The sequence below is a fragment of the Temnothorax longispinosus genome, chromosome 12, assembly GCF_030848805.1.
Source record: "Temnothorax longispinosus isolate EJ_2023e chromosome 12, Tlon_JGU_v1, whole genome shotgun sequence".
In the NCBI taxonomy this organism is placed as follows: Eukaryota; Metazoa; Arthropoda; class Insecta; order Hymenoptera; family Formicidae; genus Temnothorax; species Temnothorax longispinosus.
In genome coordinates, this window is record NC_092369.1 from 1,085,290 (window position 1) to 1,112,205 (window position 26,916).

Here is a 26,916-nt window from a genome sequence, read left to right on the forward strand (position 1 = left end):
ACATAGGAATAAAATTAGCATCCGTTCGATTTGGATTTGAAATTTTCTATAAAAGGCACTCAGAGGAATATTACAGGAGTTAATCGATAAATCTAATTTTTATTTAAAAAATGACAATACATTTATGTTTTCACCAAAAATTAATTAATATATGCAAGTTAAAGTTTTGTTTTTAGTTATTTAATGAAAAGAAATTTGTGAAATTAGAAAGTGCTCGAAAAAACGAATGGTAAAAAAGGGTATTGAACCGATGTATTAAAAAACGCGTGTCCTCGACTCACGTGCTCGCTCGCTCGACCTTGAGACCGCGGAGAAATTTTACTTACTCTTTACACATTATCTATTAACTATTGTATAACATTATAAATTATTGTGCAAACTTCCACGCTAATCTGTGCATAAGCTGAAAAATATTACATTCTTTGGCTATATTTGTGGAATACACGTAATGTTAATTTAATTTTGCAATAACACTTTCAAGAGCTTAAGGGCTTTGAATTTGGTGAAACATATTACTAATATACATAAATACATATAAATACATATAATAAATGTATATAAATACATTTTATTTACTTACGAAATTCCCGTCTTGAAGTTGTACACTGTACTGTACACAACCGCAATATAAATAATTCGCAGTAGTCTCGCGTTATTTTTCTGCGCTCGGGACCTATGAGGCTAGCATATCTGACAAATCGGAATTTAAGCGAGAGCTATTCACGCGCAGTCGCGCGCGCTCTTCCTTCCATTGTGTACAGTTTTTGTGTATTATTCTAATAACTTTATTTGTGAAGGGACGGCAGTGAATGACATATCAGAATGTCAAAGCTTCAAAGCTTTGCTTTTATTACTTTCATTTGTTTGTTACGAAGCTTCGATACTCCCAAACTATAAAACTTTAAAACTTCGAAACTTCGAAAATTTAAAAATTCAAAACTTCGAAACTTCAAAACTTCAATCCTCGAAGATTTTTTACGAAGCTTCGAATCTTCGAAAATTCGCATCTTCGAAATTGAAAATCTTCGAACAAAAATTCCAGCCCTAGTGCGTTCAACGCGCTGTCGTTAACCTATCTCGAGAGACACGGTAGTATACGCGCGCGGCGCGGAGCTATACCAACCGTGACTCTTTACGCGACGCGACGATTAATATTTTTTCTGATTCAAGGTAATTGTTTTATTTATATGTAATTATCCTATTATTATACGACGCGAAGCGAGACCGCACCGTGACTCTTTTACGCGACTAAGTGCATGTGACAGGAATTATAAATAGTTTACGTTTACGTGAGTATTACTTCTGTAGTAACTTATACGAACGATATCATCATAGTTACTATAAAATCTTTCGTTTACGCGGAGGAATTATCATATCGTTCGTAAGTTACTACAGAATTAAGTAACGCTTGCGTAAACGTAGTATAGGTTAGATTACCGGTTTCTTACAAAATTTTACATAAAACGTGAGATTCACTTATGTATGCAAGTTTAAAGCCTATTGAGTTAATATAAAATAATTTTCCTAAATGTAAAAATAACACGATGTTATATATTCGGTTTGGCGTGAATATATTATGCACAATAGCCGTGATTGAAGTTGTGTATAATGTCCCGATTCAACGGCCCCTGTCCCTGTTTGAGAGTGTTAATAATGACATTAATATCTCTCACACTGTCAAGCCAAATTGGCTCTTCGTTCAGCTTCCGATTCATTCATCATTTCTCCTTTTGCAAAATTTGGAAGACAGCATGTTGTATTGGTTGGTATAACAATGAATTGCTGCCAGTTCTAGATGTATTGAACAGTAAGTGCTTAATCCTAACACGTTGAATAAAAAAGAAATCAGGATATTCTGATTATACAATACATTTTTACTTTGCAGAGGATGATTACGTAGCTGTATATTGGAACAACAAATGGATTAGAGGATGCATTGAACGTCCAGATCCATCGGGAGAGAGAAGCGTAGTACGATTACTCGATCACGGTGGTTACTGGCAGTTTAGTAATTCGTAAGGCCATTGATGTATAATTATTTGAGCCTACCCTTCCAAGCCATCGAAATCTTTTTAGCAAATATTCAGCCAAAGAACGGTAATTATATATTGACGTTATTTATATACTATTCTTCCAGATTATACATCTCTACTCAAAATTATTTATCTTTGGATATGTAATTATACTTTAATGTTACTCTTTTGCAGGTAAATGGTCGACAGAACCTTACAATGTGGCACAAAATTGTTCCTCAAAGGGAGTTACTGCTCAAGCTCAGATTGAAGGTCGCATTCAAACTAATATTTATGCAAATATTTATTTTATGATACAAAATTATGGGGTAAGTAGTTATTATTATTCAATCTTCGAGAATCTTTTTGCAGAAGCGCAAATTAATTGAAATTAATTGAATTTTTTTTTAAGCTAATTTCCCTTACTGAAGAACTGGTAATGAACGGACATGCTGAACAAGTAGCATGGGACCAGATGAAGCTAGAAACACTTGAATCCATCTGTACATAAGAGTTGTCAAGAAACTCTACAATTTTCACGCATAATCCACGATTCTTAGTCAGTATGGACTAGAGTTTAATACAATCGCCATTGATAATCCCCTTTAATCGCGTCAAAATTGATTATTTCGCTTTTTTACTTCATTTTTTACTCATGTTGTAAAATAGTTTTCCGATTGTGTAGAATATTTATATTAGAAAGAAAGAAATTTATAAAGATTGCTATATTGAACAAAAAACTTGGCGCTGCTAGACTTTGAAATTTAAACATTAAAATTTAAACATTAATACTAAGATTTTTTATTAAATAAAAAAACTAAACATAATTTAGGGAAAAATGTGACAGGAGTAAAAAAGCAGCGCCAAGTTTTTTTACAAGAAAAATTTATTTATTTTGTTTTAATTAAATATTTTTATTTTGTACTGTTACTTCCTTAATTCTTTGTAATTAAAATGATTCTTTGTAATATTAAAAATTTGTTAAAAAGAATTAAGAAGGTATTACCACTTGGGTTAGAATAGGAAGACCCTTGAATAGGAATACGAAGATATCACTTGGGTTTTATTTCTTTAAAGTAGTTGCATAACAATTATCTTTCAAAGCAATATACATATTCTCTTTACAATTGGCGCAATTTAATTTAAAGATTTTACATCTTTTTTTTAAATACATGTCACTTGAGTTAAGTTAGGTAATATAATTTTGTGAAGTATTTATTACATGACAAATATTTATTATTTGAACTTACAAATATATAGTGAATTTGAAAATATATAATAAAAAAGAGAATAAGTTTTAATACAACTTTTGACATAAACAATTATTTTCTATTAAAATATATGTCCACCAAAATCCCTTAATATAATATACAGGGTGTCTCAGATCTGCCGTGCTACCCATGTTAACAAGAAATGCCTGCGATTATTTTGAGACGAAAATCCTAGTAGCAAAATGCCGATGCTATAATAGCTTTTAAAACAGAAGTGTTCAAAGTTTACCAATCAAAGTGTCCGAAATTCGCGCGCTCAGTCACGTCACATTGCACAATAGGGTGTTTTCAAGCGCATTAATTCTAGAGAAAAGAATGAATGAATTAATGCGTTTGATAGCAGATTAATAAAAAAATAAGACTTTGATATCTTTGCTATACAGATTGCTGGCATACAGATTTCTTCTGACACAGATTGTTAGCAGAAATAGAGCGGAATCTACGTTCGACAGATTCTATAAGCAGAAAACTTATAGAAACCGGGAAGAAATAATTACACAGGACCACAAAAAAAATTTTTTGGAGAGCAACTGGGACCGCAGTAGACGATTTTTATAGATTTTGGGTAGCTAAAATCGAAACAAGGCCCCATTTTGCTCTAACACGTCAGGATTTTCAAGAAAGTAAGGTAGGGAAAAACAGCGATTTTTGGCGGTGTAACAGTGTAATCGACAGTTCATTACAAAAAAGGTGTGCTAAACAATTTCAACGCGCAAACATAACCTAAAAAAGAAGTTTGCGTGCATGCGCGTGTGTCGCATTGGTTACCGCCGGCGTTAGCGTAACTCAACATGTACCGCAAGGAGGTCGCACGGTCGGGTTTACATCTCATTGGGGTGCTTGATTAAAGTGAGTCCCCTTGCCTCTCACTTCTGTATGTGCTTTTGTATGTGTGTGTGTGTGTGTGTGTGTGTGTGTGTGTGTGTGTGTGTGTGTGTGTGTGTGTGTGTGTGTGTACGTCGATGCTCGTGTGTTGTGTGTGTGTGTGTGTGTGTGTGTGTGTGTGTGTGTCACTTGCAGAGATAAGGACCCCGTAGCTCGTCATTTTTACGGTATTTACCAACTCCAAACCCTCTCTGCTCAGTGTGTGTGTGTGTGTGTGTGTGTGTGTGTGTGTGTGTGTGTGTGTGTGTGGAGGGGGGGGGGCGGTAATTATGAGTTTGCGATTTTATACGCACGGATTCTTTTTTCCTCAAAAGATCTTCGAATGGCTTTTCTTTTGTGCTAATCGCTATAAAATCGCAAACTCATAATCACCGCCCCCCTTCCACACACACACACACACACACACACACACACACTCTAAGCAGAGAGGGTTTGGAGTCGGTAAATACCGTAGACGAGCTACGGGGTCCTTATCTCTGCAAGTGACACACACACACACACACACACACACACACACACACACACACACACTCACTCACACACACTCACACTGAGCAGAGAGGGTTTAGAGTCGGTAAATACCGTAAAAATGACGAGCTACGGGGTCCTTATCTCTGCAAGTGACACACACACACACACACACACACACACACAAAAGCACATACAGAAGTGAGAGGCAAAGGGACTCACTTTAATCAAGCACCCCAATGAGATGTAAACCCGACCGTGCGACCTCCTCGCGGTACATCTTGGGTTACGCTAACGCCGGCGGTAACCAATGCGACTCACGCGCATGCACGCAAACTTCTTTTTTAGGTCATGTTTGCGCATTGAAATTGTTTAGCACACCTTTTTTGTAACGGACTGTCGATTACACTGTTACACCGCCAAAAATCGCTGTTTTTCACCTACATAACCTTACTTTCTTGAAAATCCTGACGTGTTAGAGCAAAATGGGGCCTTGTTTCGATTTTAGCTACCCAAAATCTATAAAAATCGTCTACTGCGGTCCCAGTTGCTCTCCGAAAAATTTTTTTTGTGGTCCTGTGTTATAAATAAAAATTATTTTTTTGAACTTACAGTAAATTCCATGTCGTCCGATAATTTTTTGGTCGCTAGGAAAATGTCATTTAGGGCGCGCACCATAATTCCAGGATTTGATGACGTTCCAACCATCGTATGTGTTTTTCCCGAGCCAGTTGCGCCATACGAAAACACGGTCGCATTGTAACCATTGATAACATTCTGCACTAATTTTGTTGTTGTACCTTCATAGATATCTTCCTATGGTATAATAATATATTTCGAATAAATCGATATATATACAAGGTGTCCCCCGGTTAAATGGCCAAACTTGAAATATGAATATAGGATCTTAAAACAAAAAAAGTTTTCCTCTAGAAGTATGCTCGCAAACGTTTCGTTCAAGAGATATTTCTTCTGAAATTACAAAACTATTGTAAATAAATAATTTCGAAATAATGTATGTTTATCTTCTTTACTGCTTTGCAATAATCAACATTTACCGTAATCAAAATTTAAATAATTATCCTCTTTACTAACAATAATGAAACAATAATCAAAATTAAAATATTTATCCTTTTTACTACTTAACAGTAATCAAAATTTACAGTAACCAAAATTAAAATTATAGTAAATGTCTAGATTAAGGGCGACCTCACCGATTTCAATGACCTTGATATATGTTGTCAAGGTCATGACCCTGAGTGACCTTCAGAAGGTTTTAGCCGTCGCTTATCGTTATTTGTTAAAAAGTTATTAACAAAAAAAGTTTCAAAAATATAGCAGTTATTTTAAGTATTGAGAGGCATAAACGACTAATATTACGTCTTTTTTTTTAACTAAATACTTCAATTTATCAACAATTTACTGCTTTACATAATTTTCCTTCGTTCATACATATACTATTTCCACATAAATATCAATTATTTATGTCTATTAGTACTCAAAGTAACTGCTATATTTTCCAAACTTTTTTTGTTAATAACTTTTTAACGAATAACGAGCGACGGCTAAAACCTTCTGAAGGTCACTCGGGGTCATGACCTTGACAACATATATCAAGGTCATTGAAATCGGTGAGGTCGCCCTTAATCTAGACATTTACTCAAAATTAAAATAATTATCCTCTTTACTGCTTTACAGTAATCAAAATTTAAGTAATAAATATTTTGTCCAAAATAATTTAACACCAATAGATTTTTTGAATAGGATGTTCTCAAGCAAAAAGTGTATGAAATGCCTATGACCCTTCAGTTAAACGGATGATAGTGCAACCGTGCGAAGAAATAACAGACGCACAATGTCAGTCAGGCACTCGTTCTCTTACCGATAAGTGCAACGATTGTTTCCGGCCTGAAAGCAATCATTCTGAATAAAATATTTAATACTAAAATTTTAATTACTGTAAAGCCGTAAAGAGAATAATTACTTATTTTAATTTTGATTTCTGTAAAGCGGTAAAGAGGACATTTTAATTTTTATACTGTAAATTTTGATTACTGTTAAGCAGTAAAGAGGATAATTGTTTCAATTTTGATTACTGTTTAGCAATGAAGAGGAAAAATCTATATTATTTCGAAATTATTCATTCCTAATTCTGTAACTTCAGAAATCAATATCTCTTGAACGAAGCGTTTGCGAGCATACTTCTAGAGAAAAATTTTTCTTATTTTGAGATCCTAATTTCATACTTCAAGTTTGGCTGTTTAACCCATGAGAACATCCTGTATAAAAGATAGATATAAAGTATATAACAGAAAATATTTTACTATAATTGATTTGGAATCAGTAATTAATTTACTTGTGTCGATGCCTCTCCAAAAACTATGTCGTAGAGATATTGTCGCGGCATTGTGCGTTTTTGCTTATCGCTATCCTGATCCTCCAGCATTACCATCTGCGAATTCATCAACGAAATATTATCACAAGTTATATGAATCCGACTTAAATTAAAAAAATAATAACATGTAAATGTGTAATTTTGTTCGAATTTAAGGGGTTAGTCTACTCTAGATCGGGCAGAAACAGGCGAATTTTCAGGAATTAATTTCAGACAAAATATCGGTGATACATGAATGATTTTTTTTTTTTTTTTATTATCTTTATTAGGGTTTCAAGAACATGTACAAATTTTTTGGTGTAAAAAAATTTTAAAATGGCGATGGGGCACTCCTTCGCGCGCAACTATGCTTTTCAGACGGTGTACATACATGGTTTCTGAAATGTGGGTGGTCTGAAAAAAAAAATATGGTCATTAACTATATTGTATTGTCTTCGGAATGATGGAGCTTTTTTTCTCTCCTCGTTTTTGGCGTCAAGAAAAAAATTCCTGAATTTTTCACTGCATTTTTGAAAAATTCAGGAATTTTTTTCTTGACGCCAAAAACGAGGAGAGAAAAAAAGCTCCGTCATTCCGAAGACAATACAATATAGTTAATGACCATATTTTTTTTTTTTAGACCACCCACATTTCAGAAACTATGTACACCGTCTGAAAAGCATAATTGCGCGCGAAGGAGTGCCTCATCGCCATTTTGAAATTTTTTTACACCAAAAAATTTGTACACGTTCTTGAAACTCTAATAAAGATAATGAAAAAAAAATCATTCATGTATCACCGATATTTTGTCTGAAATTAATTCCTGAAAATTTCGCTGTTTCTGCCCGATCTAGAGTAAACTAACCCCTTAACAAACTAAATTAGAAAGTAAATAAATTGGCATTGCAAATTTACCTTATCGTTGACAGCGTGCAAAGATCTCGTACCGCTTTCATTCGAAGCCAAGGGTCGAATACGAACAGCGACCTATAATCAAAAGACAAAAGTACACGGTAATGATGACTATTTCGAAAGACAAAAAAAGACGATTTTTTTTGTATTTAAAAAAAATAATATAAATAATATGAATCTTTTGGAATTCCAAAAAATACGTTAATATCGGCACGAAAAGATCATCAGTTAAAAATCTATCCGTAGTTTTTTGTTACATATTTATGTTGTTTATTTATTTACAACTAAGCGAAAACTAGAACGTAGCAACGCGATGTTGATTTGCTTTTTGCTGAGTTTCTTATTCCACGAATATTACTTTATATAGAAATCGTATGTACATAGGTTGAAATCTATAATAGATATCAAACGGACATCAAGATATTGAATTCTTTACGATAGCATACTTTACTTTCGTAAAAGAAAGAAATTGTTCGCGTGTTGGATCGTTTCAATCTTTATTTACATCATTTACCTAAAAAATAGTGTAAGTGTAATAATAATAATGTACCTAAGGAGCGCCAATGCGCGTATAATGTTGCGTTTTGAATGTACATTGAACTTTGTGTTAAATGCGGATATTTGTCCCTATGCGCATTTAATGCATATTACGGAAGCGCATACCAAAAAGTGCACCTACGCTCATTGATCGAGGAGCCCAATCGGACAACTAGTGAACTCTGTAGGTACCCGAGAAAAAATGAACTTATATATGTAATCATATAAGATCATATATAATTGGCCATGCATATATAATTAGATCCGAAATTTGGCGCGATATGATCTTATGTAATCAACTGTGATCATATGTAATCAGATATGATATGATTCAATATGTAATATTATTGTATCTAATCAAATATATATATATATATATATATATATACATATATATATATATATATATATATATATATATATATATATATGTAGGTCCAGAAGTATGTTCCGGGACTTTTATTTTTTACATCGGTATATTCCAGGACATTTGGCAGTTTCCAGGACTGTCCTGGAAAAAATTCATGTCCTACGGCACGTTTCGGGACAATTTTTTGAATCTGATTACATATATATGCGTTATATTCCAGGACTGTACATTTCAAAAAAACGTAAACAGTCCCGGAACATACCTCTAGACCTACATATATATATATATATTAGTTATATACAATCATATACAATTAAGTCACAAAATTTTTAAATAAAATAATTACTATATTTAATTATATATAGGTTACATTGACGTTACATCAATCCAAAAGCGCACCACACTTTTATTATAAAAGAGGACTCCACGATACAACTGAGATACAAGTCGTGCAATTCCGTCATTTATATATTGTTCTTATATCAAGAACATCCTTATTTAGAAAATATCTTTATTTTTGACATGATAAATGTCATTTATTTAAAATTCCATTTATTTAAAATTTAATTTATATAAAAAACTTAAATAAAATGTTTCATAATGAGTCTGAAGCTACTCATTTAAATATTTTATAAAATCTGTCATTTATAAATTGAATGCTCAATTTGCATTAATTACGCATTTGAATGCGCGCATTTTGAACACACAATTAATGTGGTTTTGAAGTCAATGCAATTGTACGCGCATTAAAAGCACGTTATACGCGCATTGGCGCTCCTTGGGTAATCATTAATTTTAACTTGATAATGCATGCAATATCGTAATTTAAATGTTTTATATTTTATATTATTACTTAAATTATTAATTTTAATATTATAAACTATATAAACTTAAATGTTTTTTATTTTATACAATTTTATGTGCTTTCGCTAATAATTTAGATTAACGAGGCTCCCTCCGATCACCTTGACCTTGATATATGTTGTCAAGATCTGTCCTGTCCTGAGTAACCTTCAAAAAGTTTTAGCAGTCGCTCATTGTTTATTAAAAAGTAATTAACAAACATAACTGAGAAATGTAACAGTTTGTGTCAATACCAAGGGAAGTATATAATTTGATGATATGTGTGTATTATAGACCAGGACTGCATGGTGATTTGCTTCGAAGGTTTCGATTTTCGAAACTTCGAACCTTTGAAGTTTAAGGTATTTTCAAAGTTTCGAAAAATATGTTTGTGTGAATGGCGACATTTAAAAGATGCTAAAAATATTTTAAATAAAAAGAATTAATTAATATAAATATATATGCTCAAAAAATGTGTGATTATTCCTAAATTACAATTTTGAAGTATTATAACATGAATTATTACAAATTTAATGTAGAAGAGTTTTAAATAAAAAATCGAGCGGTTCTTATTGAAACATGAAGTGAACTTTCGGAAATATTTCCCGTTCTGAAATTATCAAACAATGCATACTGATATTTGTCCTCAATATGTTATTGTTGTGTGAAGTATATCTATCATATCACTTAAAAAAGGTTACTTATATTGCAATTAGTATTTATATACTAACTTATTTAAATATATATATATATATATATATTTATAATAGTAAAGGCTCACAAGATTAGAAATCAAATCAAAGACAAAGGAGCATCGATCCGTAACAAAGTGTTGGTGTTCATATATTCTAAACTTAAGGTATTCCTTTCACGGAGGAGCGTATTTGGTAGGCGCTTAAGCAGGGCCTCAGCAAACTCTTGTATATTGCATTAAACTTATATAAAATCAAGTTATAATTGATTATTATGTTTAATTATAAGAAAAAAGTAAAAATATTATATGTATTTAGAAATTTTTTGCGCTTTTCAGGGCGCCGATTGTAAAATGTGAAGTTGATAACAAAAGTGTCAATGTAAATGTCAATTTCATTAATCAAAGAATATTGTGACATTTTCTTTTTATCAAAGAGAGATTCTATAATAATAATGAGTGATAAGAAACATAAAATGAGAAGTAATGTGGGAAAAAATAAAGGACAATTTGTGAAAATAAAAGTTGATAATAAACCGTACGTTATAAATGAAGTGTGACATGAGCGCACAGCTTGCAGCGCCAGCGTTGCCAAATAATTCCTTGAAAGTCGCCATCAAAAATATTCATCTATAAACCACATTTTAAGTCAACTTTTAACATAAATATTTTGTTTAAATATTCGGTGACTCTGTATTTTTATCGGCACTATCGAAAGTATAGAGTTTAGCGAATATGTAGCGCAGTTAATATTTAATATCTTAAATCTTAAGATAAACAAATTATTACATTGAAATGTAGAAAATAGACTTTTTCGATAACGTCACATATAAAATATCGAATTTTCAAAATCATAATTCTTCTTTATATGTTCGGTAATGTGGTTTAATTTTTTTCTGGCGTAAAGATATGCATTTTAACTTTCTCGTACCAAAAAATCAGTTAATTCTTAAGACTTTGGTGTCATAAAAGGAATACCTTAAGTAAAGAATTAACGAATTGAAATGTACATACTGTACATATACATATATTCCAATTTAATAGACTGCGCGTCGCAAATTTGTCGGACTTGAAACACAGGTATCTTGGAACATTAATACCCTTCCCTACCCGGAATTAAATCTACAGACATACAGACGTTAGATATTTATATAGATAGAGGTAGAAAGAACTAAAGAATGTTTCCAATTTCTGTTTAAAAAAAATGTACGTGATTGCTCCAATTTTCGCAAATTTTGAGATATCAAGCTGATTTCTTATGGATAATTTTTTTTTACCGATTTTTTAGAAACCGGTTTCAAAATTTTTAAAATTTTTCAAGAAATAATAAGTATTAATAGACCGATTTTCTTGAAACCAGTGCCAAATTTTTTTTAATTTTTGGAGGATAAGTTTAATTTTTCATTAATGGATCGATTTTCTTGAAACCGGTGCCAAAATTTTTATAATTTTTTGTTGATAATTTTGATGAAACTGGTACCGCAAATTTTGAGATATTAAGCTGAATTTTTTTATGGATAATTTTTTGTTGTCGATTTTCTAGAAACCGATTTCACAATTTTTCAAAATTTTTTGAGAAATAATAAGTATTAATGGACCGATTTTCTTGAAACCAGTGCCAACATTTGTTTAATTTTTGGAGGATAAGTTTAATTTTTCATTAATGGATAATTTTTCAGAGGATGAAAGCGCAGCAAAGCGCGGACGAAAAAAAAGAATAAATAAATTGATATTAGAACAGAAAGGCAGCAAATGTAAAACTAAACCCGGTAGAATTTTTAAACAAAATAGAAACAAGGAGGAACAGAAAAAAATAAAATGAGAGAGAGTCAATAATGACGGGTCAGTGGAGGGTGAAAACGAGCGAGGCGCGAGCAAATATAAAATTTAAAGACTTCAATATAGGGGATTACATTTTTGAAATATTTGACAATATGCTACAATCTGCATCTATAATATTATCTATTATTTATTATTTATTAAAAAAGAATTCAAAGATGTAGGTTAGAGTTTGAGGAGAAAGAATATTAAATTTGGTGCTCCTAATTAATGAATGAGTTGGGAGAGAGGGGAATAGATTTTGAGCCCGCGCAAAGCGCGGGCGAAAAATCTAATATATATTTATTAAGAATAGTTGTTGAATTATTTATTTTTGTTTATTAATTACACATTTTTTTAGCATATACGTGATTTGTTGGAGATGATGCCCCTAGTTAAGAATCTGAGGAGATTTATTAAAAAGAGGGTTGGGGGACAAGCCGCTATTTTGTTTTTTAGGGGGCTAAAAACGGTTTTTGCGGAATATCTCGTTTCCGCTTAATTTTTCGTTAAAAATAATAATTATCAGTCTTGTAAAGAAAAAAATTCTCTACAACATTTGTCTAAAACTTTTTTACGTGCGGTGAATAACTTTTGAGTTATAGCCGTGTAAAGAGTGCAATTTTAGGAAGATTGTTGGAAATATGCATTTCTATAGGAAAATGTCATTATTTTGAGCTTTTATAAATTGAATATATAACAATTATGATAGTTTTCGATTATTTACTTTATTAATAAATAATAAATAACATTTTCCTAACGCGAGCGTGAAATGGGCCGCTTTTCGCGCTTGTTTTGAGTGAGCAAAACGATCCATTTTGCATCGATGACGTAAGCGTTGAGAAATGGAGCCATTTCTTAACTGTGGAGAAATGAAATTGTAAAACAAGCGCGAAAAGCGGCCTGTTTCACGCTCTTGTTAGGAAAAATAGTATGAACAACTCGTGGGAAAAAAAGTGGTCGAGCCCAAATAAGTGTGATGGTCGCACGAGCGAAGCGAAGCAACTTCACACTCATTCAGAATCGACCACTTTTCCCACTAGCTGTAGTACAATAGTTATTTGTGTAACAAGTGCGGGAAGTTGAAAATTGGACACGAGTGCGGAGTGGACGCACGAGCCGAAGGCGAGATTATATTCACCTTCCCAATCGCCTTTTGTTATACCATTCAGCATATACCAACCATTATTATGTACCCATTCTACTAAATTCTTACCTCCATTACCTATTAATGTATCTTTACTTTTCCTTTTCCACTCTCCCTCCTCTTCCTCCCCGCCATCTAATTCTCCTGTTCTAATGTTAAAATCTCCTCCTATAATCATGGTTTCTCTATCTAACTTTTCAATCCAAATATCTAGGGTCTCTTCCATCTTATTCCATCCCTCTCTATTATATACTGATATGATGTTTGTTATTCCATTTTCCTCAATTATTTCTGACAAAACTAACCCTTCCTCTTCTTTCTTAATCAACTCTGATCCTTCTTTCCCCCATCCTTTCCTTTTACCTAAAATGAAACCTCCCTTTGCCCTTCCTTTCTTTTTAACCCTAGTAGCATTACTACACTTCCAAATGTGTATCCGGTAACCTTACTTTAATTGTCTCCCAACAATCAAAATCAATCCATGTTTCACTCAGGCTTATAAAATCAAACTCTGTAATATAACCCGAAAAATCTATATCCTCGTTATTTATTCCCGCCACATTCTAAAAAAGAATTTTCCTACCTCTAGTCATCGTTTCTCCGTCCTTCCCCTCCTTCCTACCTTCATCCCTTCCTTTCCTCTTATCATCCCTTTCAATCTCTACCACCTTCTGGCTCACTACGCTAAATTTTCATTTACTCTCTCCTCAACACTTGCCGCTTGACTATCTCCACTGCTTTCTCTAACCTCAAAATTCCTCGATACATCTGCCCACGATTTCCACACCCCCTTTATTCTTACTCTCGCAAAACCTACTCTAACATCTTCCTCTTTACCTTTCTGTACCTTGACCCATCTATAAATTTCCTCCTGTACCTTATTCCTTTCCTCCCAGGTTAAATCATTTTCAATAAAGATATTTCCACCCTTTAGCTTGTACTTATTCCTTATCACTTCTTTCTTGTCCTCCTCCTCCAGTTTAACTATGGTAACCGTGCCACTTTTCCTTACATTAATGACATTACATCTTACACCTAATTTTTCTCTTAAAAATTTCTGAGCCCATTCCTTCCAGTCTCTTTCTTGTTCTAAATTTATCCTTTTAATTACAACGTTATTCCTTCTGTCTTCCTTTTCTTTATCTTTTATCCATCTCTTAAGCTTTACCTACCTCCCTGACGCTTAGCCTATCCTCACTTACCGAAGATCCCGCATAGCTACTTTTCCATTTACTCCTTCTGGAAGATCTGCTCTCGCTAACACTTCTCTGACTTTCGCTTTCATCCGTCTCGTTCTCTCTATCCTCATCTCTCTCGCACCGGTCCAACCAACCTAACTTTCTTTCAATTTCCCTTAATTTCTCTTCGATTTGTCCTCCCTTATTTTTCCTTTCCTCTATGTATTTCGCAAGACTTTCTTTTACCTCCTCAATTTTACCTACCTCCTTGGATATCTGTGTTCCTTCATTCCCTTTATTTCATCTCTTATTGTACCTATGTTCTGTTTCAACTCTTCTTCATCCCTAAATGTCACTTTAAGACTAATTTGCGTTGTTTACCATCTGCTTTGCTGTCGATCTTACCGCTACCTATTTTACCCGTTTTACCGCTGTTACCGACATTGCCCGCGTTTCCCGCGCTCGGCGAGTTACGCGACGCCATAACCTCACGGCTACCGTTCGCTATTCCGGGACGAAATACTCACAGAAACGGCTACTTCTGGTCCTGCCTCCACTTACACTTATCCTGGGCCTTCCCACCGACTTACCTACTCCTCTACGCTATCGCTCGCTATTCTCTACCTACTTAAAATTCGCTTAAATACACCACACAAACTTTTCACACATCTGCTCACTTACACGCCATCTAACCAAGTCCCAAGTAGTGCGTATAAAAAACTGGACTTTTTGTCCTACAATCCTGTAAATATTTCAAAAATATTCATACACTAAAAATGCTGTACTGCGCTTTGGTCAGGCCGAGCTTGGAATATGCCGCCATTATTGTATGGGCTCCATATCAACACAATCACTCTAGGGAAATTGAAAAGATCCAACATCGTTTTCTTCGAAGAATTAGCTTCCTTACAGATAACCCTATACATCTACGCGATCATAACTATGATTTCGTACTGGCCAAAACTAATCTGTAAACACTGAGTGAAAGGAGAACATATTTTGACCTGTTATTTTTATTCAAATTGATTGGTGGTCATATTACTTGCTCGGACCTACTACAGCGTGTACATTTACATGTCCCAACCAGGGGCCCGATTCTCTAACGACAAACGTATGCGTAAACTGTGCTCTAACAGAAAAGCTGCAAGCTTATTGGCTAAAAACTGTGCGATAGCCAATCAATTTTCAGCCTTTCTGTTAGAGCAGAGTTTGCGCATACGTTTCTCGTTAGAGAATCGGGCCCCAGATCTCTCAAATCCAACCTGATGTTTTATGAGGAGTTACACCGCACATCCTACGGAAAATTCGAGCCTTTAAATAAAATCCACCTATTAGCTAATAAATTTTCCGACCGTCTAGACTCTTTTCAAAAAACCATCGACTCATTTAAACGATCATTAATTCATTGTCTTCATTAACAATTTTCTTGCTTATGCATTTATTATTTGTTAAACTATTCGTTAAATAGTTGTCATTTTGTTAATTGTACTAAAGGGATTATATCCCGTTAAATAAATAAATAAATAAATAAATAAATAAATAAATAAATAAAAAAGATCAACTCTGAACTAGTGCAGCCAGTACTAGCAATAGAAAGCAGACCCATAATTCGGATGATATTTTATGGTCAGTCTTTTTTCAACTGATATATTCACGCCTAAGATTGTCCGAGAGGAGTCGAATAGTATAAGGCCAGTTAATTTAAACATAAATAAAAACATTTGTTGGGGTATAGTAATAAATTTTTAATGACTCATAAAGATAAGGCCCCTAGTCAAAAAATCTGATGAGATCTATTAAAAAGGGGGTTGGGAAAAGCCGTCATTTTGTTTTTTAGAGGGCTAAGGGCATTTATAGGTGCAAGGGGTAGCTCCGTAATAGATTATATGATTGTATGCGAAGAAATACATGATAGAATTAGGGAATTTAAGGTAGATGCGAGAGTGGACTCGGATCACATGCCTTTAGTCGCGATGTTAGAAGAAAGAGTTAAGGCGCTAGGTAAGAATCAGGAAGCACAGGAAGAAGAGGTGGAAAATAGGAATGAAGAATCAAGATGGAAAATATGCTGGGATAAGAAGGTTATTGAATGTTATAAGGAGAAAACTGAAGAGGCTATTTGGGAGGATGCTTATCAGGAATTGTCAATTGAAGAGAAATGGAACAAACTTAAGAAGATAGTTCAAGAGGCGATGATAAGGAAGGAAATAATAATTAAAAAGAGGAAGATTGGTTTTAAGGACTGGTGGAACAGAAACTGCACTAGGAAGAAAAGAGAAGTGAAGAGGATATACATGAAATGGAGAAGAGGAAAGGTAGGAAGAGGAAGGTATATGGAAGAAAGGAGTAATATGAAAGCGTTATTTGAACAGAAGAGGAAGGAGAAGAGAATTAAAGAAGAGGAAGAATTGAAGAGCCTAAGGCACGGGCCAGATATCTGGAAATTTATTAATAGGAAGAGGAAGAAAAAGGTCTGGAAGGAAAATAAAATTGGCGGTGTAGAATGGATGAAGTATTTTAAAGAGCTTCTCCGGGGTACAGAGGAGATGGCGGAAAGCAACGAAGGAGAATACAGCATAGGAACTAAAGAAGAAAGCCCTGTTCGAATTGACTCACAGTTGGAGTTGGAAGAAATAGCTGAGGCAATAAGGAGATTGAAGAAAAACAAGGCCGTAGGTGTGGATGGAATTCCGCTGGAAGCTTGGTTGTATGGAGGAAGTGCAGTTAGGAAAGGTCTAGTAGAGGTTTTAAATCAGGTTTGGAAGGAAGAAATTTTACCAGAGGATTGGAAAACCTCTATTATAGTTCCGCTACATAAAAGAGGCGACGAAAACATTGTTGGAAATTATAGAGGTATTTCTCTTCTGTGCTCAGCTTACAAAATATATGCTGAAATTATCAGAGGAAGGTTGGAGAAATCTGTTGAGCAGAAAGGCTTGTTACCAGAGAGTCAAGCCGGTTTTAGACGAGGGAGGTCAACTATGGACAATATTTTTGTGTTGGACCATTTAACCCAGAGAGGAGAAAAGAAGGGAAAAAAAGGTAAAGTATATGCACTTTTCGTGGACCTGAAGGCAGCCTTTGATAACGTGGAGAGAGGGCAACTATGGAAGATCCTTAGGAAGATGGGACTAGAGGAAGATCTTATAGGAAAATCAGAAAGAATTTATGAGATTACCAAGGTAGCTATCAAGCTATCAAAACAAAGGAAAGATTAACAAAAGAATTTTTCATAACAAAAGGAGTTAGGCAGGGCTGTGTTCTGAGTCCGCTATTGTTTAACCTGTATATTGCGGAGATTAGGAAAGAATTAGAGGAAAGGAACATAGGCGGTGTACAATTGAGAGATGTAAGAGTATGGTCGTTGGAGTATGCCGATGATATGGTATTTTTAGCTAAAAATAGGGATGCGATGTTAGATATGATGGATACAATTAGGAGATTTTTTAGGAAAAGAAAAATGACTCTATGTACTGAGAAAACTAAGATGGTGGTGTTCAATAAGAGAGGTAGGGAAAAGGTAGAAAAATGGAAATAGGAGAATAAAGAAATCGAAGAGGTTAAGTTATTTAAATATCTAGGGTTTGTTTTTAACAGAAGTGGTAGTTATACAGAACATATTAAGGAATTATGTAGAAAAGGTAGGATTGCGGCTAACAGGACCTGGGGTCTAGGAGAAAGGATTTGTAGGAATGATTTTATTAACCCGGGAAAAAATGATTAGATATAATCATATATAATTATATCTGGTATATATATAATTATATAATTATATATGTTTTTATATGGGGTCATATCTAATTATACATGGCCACATGTGCAATCAGTGGTCCTACATACAACCAGATATAACACCATATCTACTTGTATATAAATGATATAATTTTATGTGAAGCCAGATATAATGATATATGAATGGTGCACCCTACATATAACATTAAGATATAGCATTATATACAACTATATATGCAGTCATATATAGCCAGATATATTAATGTGACTAATTTGGCGCTATATACAACCAGAAATAGCGCTATATCTAATCGTATATAAATGTATGTGAAGCCAGATATAATGATATATGAGTAGTGCACTCTACATATAACTAGATATAGCATTATATACAACTATATATGAAGTCATATATAGCCAGATATATTAATATGCCTAATCTTGTCCTATGTACAACCAGATATAGCACTATATCTGTATAGATATAGATTCGCAAGTTATCATATATGCTGCAGATATTTAATCCTAAATTTAAAAATTTATTTGAATCGTTTTTATATATATTATAGATATTAAATTCAAAAATTCGTTACATAATATTATAATTCAGAATTATAAAATAATACTGCAGGTCATGTGTGCGTACCCGGGAAAAAATTATATATAATTACTAGCTGGTTACCCGGGCTTCGCCCCGAAGGACATATGTAATCAGACACGCAAATAGTCTCTCTCTTTCGATACCGGCTTCCAAAAGATCGGTAACAAAAAATATACACTTCATAGTACTCCTCGAAAAATTATATCTTTGTTTGATCTATAATTTGTTGAGATTTGATCAATTATTTTTCGAAAAATAGGAAAAATTAAAAAAATCGTTTCCAGAAAATCGGTAACAAAAAACTATACACATAGTGGCACTCCCCGGAAAATTCTACCATTATTTCATATACTTTTGGTAAAAATTCGGTTCAGGGGTTTGGGCTGAGCGTTGATGAGTGAGTGAGTGAGTGAGTGAGTGAGTGAGTCAGTCAGGACATCTTCCTGATGAGATATATAAATATACATATATAATTATATATAATGCAATTATATATGAATTTTGTCTCTATATGATCATATATAATTATATATAATCATATATAATCATATATGACCATATATGACCATATATAGTCAATATATATTGGAAAAGAACTGTTAACTTCGATAATAAAGCATTGATAAGTTAAGATGTATATTTTTTCAAAAGCTATAGAATCAAAGTGAAATGATTTATTCCATGCATATATTACAACTTGGCACTGCTTGACATGAGATAGTGCCGTGTCTCTTGATACCGTTTTTATACCACTGTCCGTCAAATTTTAAATACGAGAAACGAATCCTATTAATATATATATATATATATATATATATATATATAAGTTTCACATACATTTGACATGATTATATATAAGTTCACATATTTGACAGATATATAATTTATATAAATTATATATATATATATATATATATGTAAGAATTAAGCATTTATCCATGTAGATTATATATGATTATATATAGCCATATATAAACTTAAATTCGGATTATCCGATAGATGGCATCCGATAGGATTTATTTCTCGTATTTAAAATTTGACAAACAATGGTATAAGAATGGTATCATAAGAGACACGGCAGTATCTCACGCCAACCAGCGCCAAGTTATATGTAAATCATTTCACTTTTAATTCTGGCTTTTGAAAAAAATATACACTTAATTTATCAATGCTTTATTCCTTAATCGAAGTTAACAGAATTCTTTTTTAATATATATAAAATATTTATTATGTTAGATATAATCACATATGATTATATAAAAATCAACATTAAATATAATTAGATATAACCACATACAATTATATATAACCATATATGGTTATATAATTATATGTGGTTATATATAATTATATACAATTATATCGGGCCATTTTTTATATCTAATTATATCTAATGTCGATTTTATATAATCATATGTGATTATATCTAATCATTTTTTCTCGGGAAAAGAAGGATGTTATTTAGATATTTAGTTAGGAGCGTGATGTCATACGGTGTGGAATTATGGAGGTGGGAAGAAAGAAAGAATTTAGAAAAGATAATGTTAGATTACGCGAGATGGGTTTTTAAATTAAAGTTTTGCACTCCAAGATATATGATGTCTAGAGAACTAAGAATGAGCAAACTAAGGATAGGTTGGGGAATTAGGGCCATGAAGTTTGAGGATAAGGTCAGGGAAGCAAGTGAAGAAAGGTGGATTAAAAAGTGTTGGTTAGATAAAGAAAGCAATGAATGGAATAATAGATATGGAAAGGAAAGGGAGAAATATTTTAATAGGAATGGGTGGAGTGTAGTGGCTTTGGAAGCCTTGAGAAGGGAAAGGAGGAATCTAGGTAAAAAAATGAGGAATAGAGATGAGGATGTTCAGAGGCAGTTAGAGGAAAATAGAATTTTAGAATCAAGGTATAATAAGAAATACAAGGAGTTGAGCAAGGATTTCGAAGGTCCCTGCTATTTAAGGATGGATAATTTAGACAGGCAAGACCTTGGGGATAGTATCAGAGCTCTGTTAAATTTAAGATGCGGTAACTTAGAATCAGAAAATAGGTATTGGTTAGAAAAGGATAAGCGGATGTGTATGTTTTGCAACGAAGGTAAGGATAGCATGAAACACTACGTAGAGGATTGTATTGAGACAAAGGAATGGTTTACTGTATTAGGAAAAGATAGTAAGGAAAGATTGGAAAAACTTTGGAACGATAAATTGGACACCACCAAAGCGGAGGTATTGTTGAAAGTTGTAAGGGAAAGGAATGCGAAAGAAAAAGAAGATAGATATAGAATGTCAATAGGTTGTGAGGTTAGGAGATAGTGCAATAAGAAGCTACGATTATTTATATTTGTATAATTTATAATAGGATTTTTTTTATATTTGTGTATACGTGGATTGAATGCAAGTATGAGAGATTAAGGATTTATTGTAAACCAAGTCCACTTTCTGGCTGTAATGCTAAAGTTAATAAACATATATATATATACGCACTACTTGTAATAAGATGGATATGTCTGTCGAATGATAAGTCCGCAGAGAACCATACACCCAGATCACGTATAGTGTCGCACGCAGACAGAAGAGTATCGAATAAGATATAATTATGTTTATACACACTTTTCTTCTTGCTGAAGTGGATTACATGGCATTTAGACAGATTGAAGTATAATTTGTTTTTGTTTACTCCACATTGGAAGAAAAAAAATGAACTTTGAACTAGTACAGTCAGTTCAGCAATAAAAAACAAACCCTATACTTACATAACAAAAGAGATTCTTATTATGATAAGGTAGCAGTTATCGACAATAATTTTTAAGATATCACATTAAAATCATACGAGTGATGGCTTCAGTTAAAATTTCAATTTGATAACACGCTTCCATCAAACATCCGCAAGCTCTTTAAAGCCCCTTCTCGATCCTACTTGCGCTCTTCGTGTTTTACCGTGTTGCGTTATGCGAAAAACAATTCCTCATTACTTTTTAAACCAACCACGTTTACAAATTAATCATTCTTTTACGCAATTATTTCAATTATTTGTATAACTGTATGTTTGGGCGCGCGTCGCGAAAATGAAACACAAGAAAATCAAGCAGCGTTATATAGCTCTCAATCTACTGCAGTCTCGTTTTTACAGTGTTATCAGTTATTGAGAAAAAAATTCAGTCATTACTTTTTAAACAAACCACGTTTATTAATAAATTCTTTTTATTTACAATATTTTTAGCGTCGTCTAAATAAATCGCCATTCATACAAATATATTTTTCGAAACTTTGAAGCTTCGAAGCTTTGAATTCTTTCAAAGCTTTGAAACTTTGAAGTTGTCAAAAGTAACAGCCCTAGTATAGACAGTACACATTTAAGCGGGGAAAGGACTTATACCACCCCTTCCCCGCAAGCAAAGGGTGGACCTCGATTCGTATGGAAAGTTGAAAACCCAAACCGTACAATGATAGACCTCGTTTCGTTATATAAGCAGGAGTGGGGTGGGTTGTGGTGGACCTCGCTTCGCGTGGAAAATTGAAAACCCGAACCGTACAATTCTGTATCAGAGAACCATTCACGCAAAGCGAAGTCAACCCCACCCCACCCCTGCTTTTAAAACGAAACGAGGTATATCATTGTAAGGTTCGGGTTTTCAACTTTCCACGCGAACCGAGGTCCATCCCCACCCACCCTTATCTCAGGCGCTACCGCCCCTCTCCCGCCTACATCTGTACTGTCTATACACACACATATTAGCAAATTACTTTTCTTATCATTAACACAAACTGTTATATTTCTCAAACTTTTTTGTTAATAATTTGTTAATAAAACAACGAGCGACGGTTAAAACCTTTTGAAGGTTTACTTAGGAGAGTGACCTATATAATATATGTCATGGTTAAGGTCATTGAAGAAGGGTTCATTAATCTAAATAATTACCCATTTCGAGAGTTACTGTTCTAGAGATATTACTAGAATTAAGATTCATAATGGTTAAGAAATATATTTATATACTGTAAAATAAGATTATATAAGATTATAAAAGAAATTTTGCAAATAATTTTAAACACATGAAATTATAAATAAACATAACTTTCTATGAATTAATAATTTGCAATTACTAATCGCTCAAAAAGGTTAAATTCTTAAAAAAAAAAACAAAATTTAAGTGTTCCTCTGACGAAATATGAACATTTTTTATTTACAAAGCCATCTTTATAATGAAGGCTCGACACCCCAAAAGTTCCTAAAAATCTGAAACTTTGCAAAAATAAAGTTAATAACTTAATAACAAAATAATTTTTTAAATTCATGATCTATAACAATATGACAAGAAATTTAAAAAAAATTTTTTTTTAAATTTGGTAAATATACAGAAAAACTTACACAGGTTATGAATAACGTTGACATATGTTACAGAGGGTTAACCCCTTGATTATCAATGACGGAAATATCCGCAAAAAAACTGGCCAGAACCCCTAGCCAGAACTATTTATGACGAAAAAATCCGCATTCAAGAAAAGATACTTTTAATGGAATTAGTTTTTGGGATGGCTAAATTCAAATCTGAAATTAAAATTGCGAAATTTAAAATGGCGGATTTAATATGGCTGACTAAAAATACAAAAAATTGTCAATTTGCATAAATATTTATATTTAAAAGTTTTTGAAACTGCTGATTTTTTCAAATTCAAAATAAAATTTCCAGAATTTAAAATGGCAAATTTAATATGACTAGACACTACAGACGCGCGCTTCGCGCGCGCTATTTAGCTTTAACATTATGCTATTATTGTACTATTACACTATTAACCCTTGATACACACAACTGTCAAAATATACAATGACAGCTGCAAATGAAGTAAGCGCAGCAAGAGAACCAATCGGCATCGCGGAAAAGTGACAACAACACCTACGACATGCTTTTTTTAGAAGAGGACCAGCAAATTTAATATGACCATTCAAAATATAGTTTAATTGCATAAAAAGTTTTGAGAGGTTTTTGAAGCCGCTGATTCCGTTTTTAAAATCGAAATTTGTTAATAGTTAAAATGACAGATTTAATATGACAGCCAAAAAATTTAAAATATCGCTTAGTTTAAATAAAATTAATTTATAAAAATTTTTATAAATTTTTCTGTTATTTTTAATTTCGAAGTTTTGACCTCAGATTTAGATTCAGCGACTTAAAAACCTCCAGAAAGCAATTTTCTTATAATTTTATTAACTTTTGTCAAAGGCATTTTTGGCCCACAAGCATATTTTTCGCCTAAAATAGCCAAGGTCTTAATTCTTAAGTAAAACGCGCTTTTTGGATCAGGCAGTGGTTTTTTATAGTTTCTGAGATATTTGAAGTTAAAGATATATGTGACTAAAAACAAGAGTAAGGATTGTAGAAACATTTTATATAAAATATTATCTTCTCGTAGTATACATCTTTATCTACTATATGCTCAAAAACAGTAAAGGTAAAATATGTTTACACCTCGTTGTTACATTTCCAAATATGTTATTCGACTAATATTCAATTCACGCGAACATATATGTAGTAGGAGAAGAATACAAATGTATAAATGTATATATATGTATATTTTTTTCTAAAATAATATCTCTAAAGTACATATTTCTGAATAAAATTTCATAAAACTTCAACATTTTTACAACGTAAATGAAAAGTATTTATTGCATATTAGCATAACTGTCAAAAGGTTTAAAAGTTTCTTTCTTGAAAGCAGAGTCCAAAACTGTGGGTATTATATAACATATAAAAATTTTATTTCGTGTTTAAACAATAACGCTTTTTATAGTTTTTATATGTGCAATTCCGTCGGTATTGATGAAAAGATTGTTACGTATCGTTGATTGCAATTCCATTTATTTAATCACAGACATATACGTACAATCGATACAAATTAGTAAAATTAGCATATTATATATTAAACGCGTTAAATATAAGAGAAAATTTTTCAAAAGTTTATAATTATAAGTCTATAACAATATGATAAGAGATAAAAATATTTTTTAAATGTTTTTCCTTAATGTAGAAAATTATTTATTATTGCTCGATAATAACCAAATCTAAAATTTTCAAGTTAATTTAGGCAATAAGAGCCGAGCGTGATATTTAATCGCTAAAATTTATTATACAAAGTTAATTACTATGTCAAAATTACATCACGATTAATATGTCAAATTACATCACGTACGTTTCGACCCTTTTTGGGGTCATCTTCAGCGCATTGTCTAAACCGTAAATTACATATACCTATATCTAACGAGACCTTTTTATTCCGCAAACTTCTTGTCGAAACCGTTACTCCTAACAAATCTAAAATATCTCACAATCCCTTTACGATCAAGGAGATTGTGATTAAAAAATATTCGGATGAAGATAATATTCTGATTAAAAAATCACAGTTAATTAACAAAAATTGCATAATCGAAAATAAATACTTTGAAATAAACGACGTGATTGAATCAAAACAATTTCTTTATAGGTAATTGCAAAATTGAGGCCGTCGTAGTAAAATTTCAGAAAATTGTTTATTTGAATATTTTAGAATATCTTCAAAGAAACATACAGGATTCACATAAAGAGTTACAAGCTAGTTTCCTTGGGAAACGTCTGTAACACATTTTGTAGGATTTACTAATTTTACATTGAATATATGCGCTATCTATCAAAAATCTTTAATCCTCTCTTTAATCCTCATTACTCGCGTGTATTTGACACTCCAACATTATATTTCAATTTTCATTGTTTCCTTTGATATGATTTACGATTAAATAGGATTGATAATATTTTATATATTTTCAATAATATAACTACAGATAAAGCGCAAAAGTTTTCCCCTACTTAATTATGAAACAATTTGTGCAGCATTCAATTAATAGAAAAAGTTTTACTCTGTTTTAGTATAGATTTCTAAAGCTGGGATACATTTCACACTTCACGTGAATAACGTAAAATTTAAGGAAATTAGGTTGGCTATTTTTTTCTTTAAATAAACTCGTAAAGAGATTTTATATAGTTCAGTCGTGTCGTTTCTTATTTTATTAAACAGGCAGTTACTTTCGAGTCGCAATCGATTTGATCAATTTTAAATGAGTCACAATATGTGACTCCTCATACCATAAGCTTCTCCTCCAGCGTTCCTTCATTTCCGCGATCTTTAAAGTTGTTTTGACCGTTGCTACTGCCACTACGACTACTGCTGCTGCTACTACTGATGCCGCTGTTGTATTGTGTCATCTTCATGTTGCGGTATTACACGTGTCGTCGTTAAAACGCAATGCAATCAAGATCAATTGGCGTGACCCGTTAGACGATGTTAACGAGACGTCCGACAATACCGCATCTATATAAAATTTACACTTGCACAGGTCTCGTTACCGTTTGATTCACCCACATCGATTTTCGTCGTAACATTTCCTTGGACAGACGTGTCCGCGGATAATCATTTCGTCACGAAATATCGTCTATAACTTGCGAACTCCAATTTGCGAATGCGAATAATCATAAAATCTTACAAAAATCGATGGTAATAAAAAAAGGGAAAAACGGAAAAAGCTTCGTGAAAAATCGTCAAAACAAAGCGCGATAGAAGGAAGAAGGTAAAGGAAGATATATATTTTTAGGAGAGATAACACTATCCCCTGCGATGTCGATAATTAAATTAATTGATATACAAAACGTTTGCGTGCACGCATCGGCTACAGATAATAATTGAACGCGTATCGTATAAACGCGCGACGCAAATTCAAATTGAACGCGCTCGAAAAGTAATCGAGGTGTATGTTATCACGGCACAGTCAGGCGACCGACTGAAAAGCACCTGTCCACCTGCACATGTAAAAGCCGCTACGAGCTTACGCTACACGCGCGATGAATACGCGCAATATACTCCCGTATACCGCGATGTTCGACCGGACAATCTGTATTAATGACGCGGTTAAACTGTTGCTGCTTTCGCTGCTATATTACAGAAAACATAATCGTTGAAGTAAGAGCAAAAAGTCCATTTGCGTTCGATTTATTTATTTCTTCTTCCAATGTTATCACAGTAATGTTTAACGATAGAATGAGAGCATCTTGGGC

The 26,916-nt window shown here is 32.9% G+C and overlaps 1 protein-coding gene and 1 long non-coding RNA gene across 2 annotated transcripts in view; one reads left to right on the top strand and one right to left on the bottom strand.

Annotated features, from left to right (window-relative positions):
- Positions 1 to 26,713, bottom strand: part of LOC139823231 (kinesin-like protein KIF19) — a 97,568-nt gene extending 70,855 nt beyond the window's left edge. Inside the window, exons 1-4 of the mRNA XM_071795614.1 lie at positions 25,951 to 26,713; positions 7,926 to 7,997; positions 6,993 to 7,088; positions 5,249 to 5,452 (exon numbers count right to left, since the gene is read on the bottom strand). Coding sequence (XP_071651715.1) covers positions 5,249 to 5,452; positions 6,993 to 7,088; positions 7,926 to 7,997; positions 25,951 to 26,076 — 498 coding nt within the window. The 5' untranslated portion in view covers positions 26,077 to 26,713. The remainder of the gene's footprint in view (positions 1 to 5,248; positions 5,453 to 6,992; positions 7,089 to 7,925; positions 7,998 to 25,950) is intronic.
- On the top strand, positions 1,270 to 3,584 carry LOC139822925 (uncharacterized). The gene is made up of 4 exons (XR_011734644.1): positions 1,270 to 1,807; positions 1,886 to 2,097; positions 2,208 to 2,341; positions 2,425 to 3,584. It is a non-coding gene; the product is annotated as an uncharacterized lncRNA (long non-coding RNA).
- Positions 26,714 to 26,916: the final 203 nt, after the last annotated feature.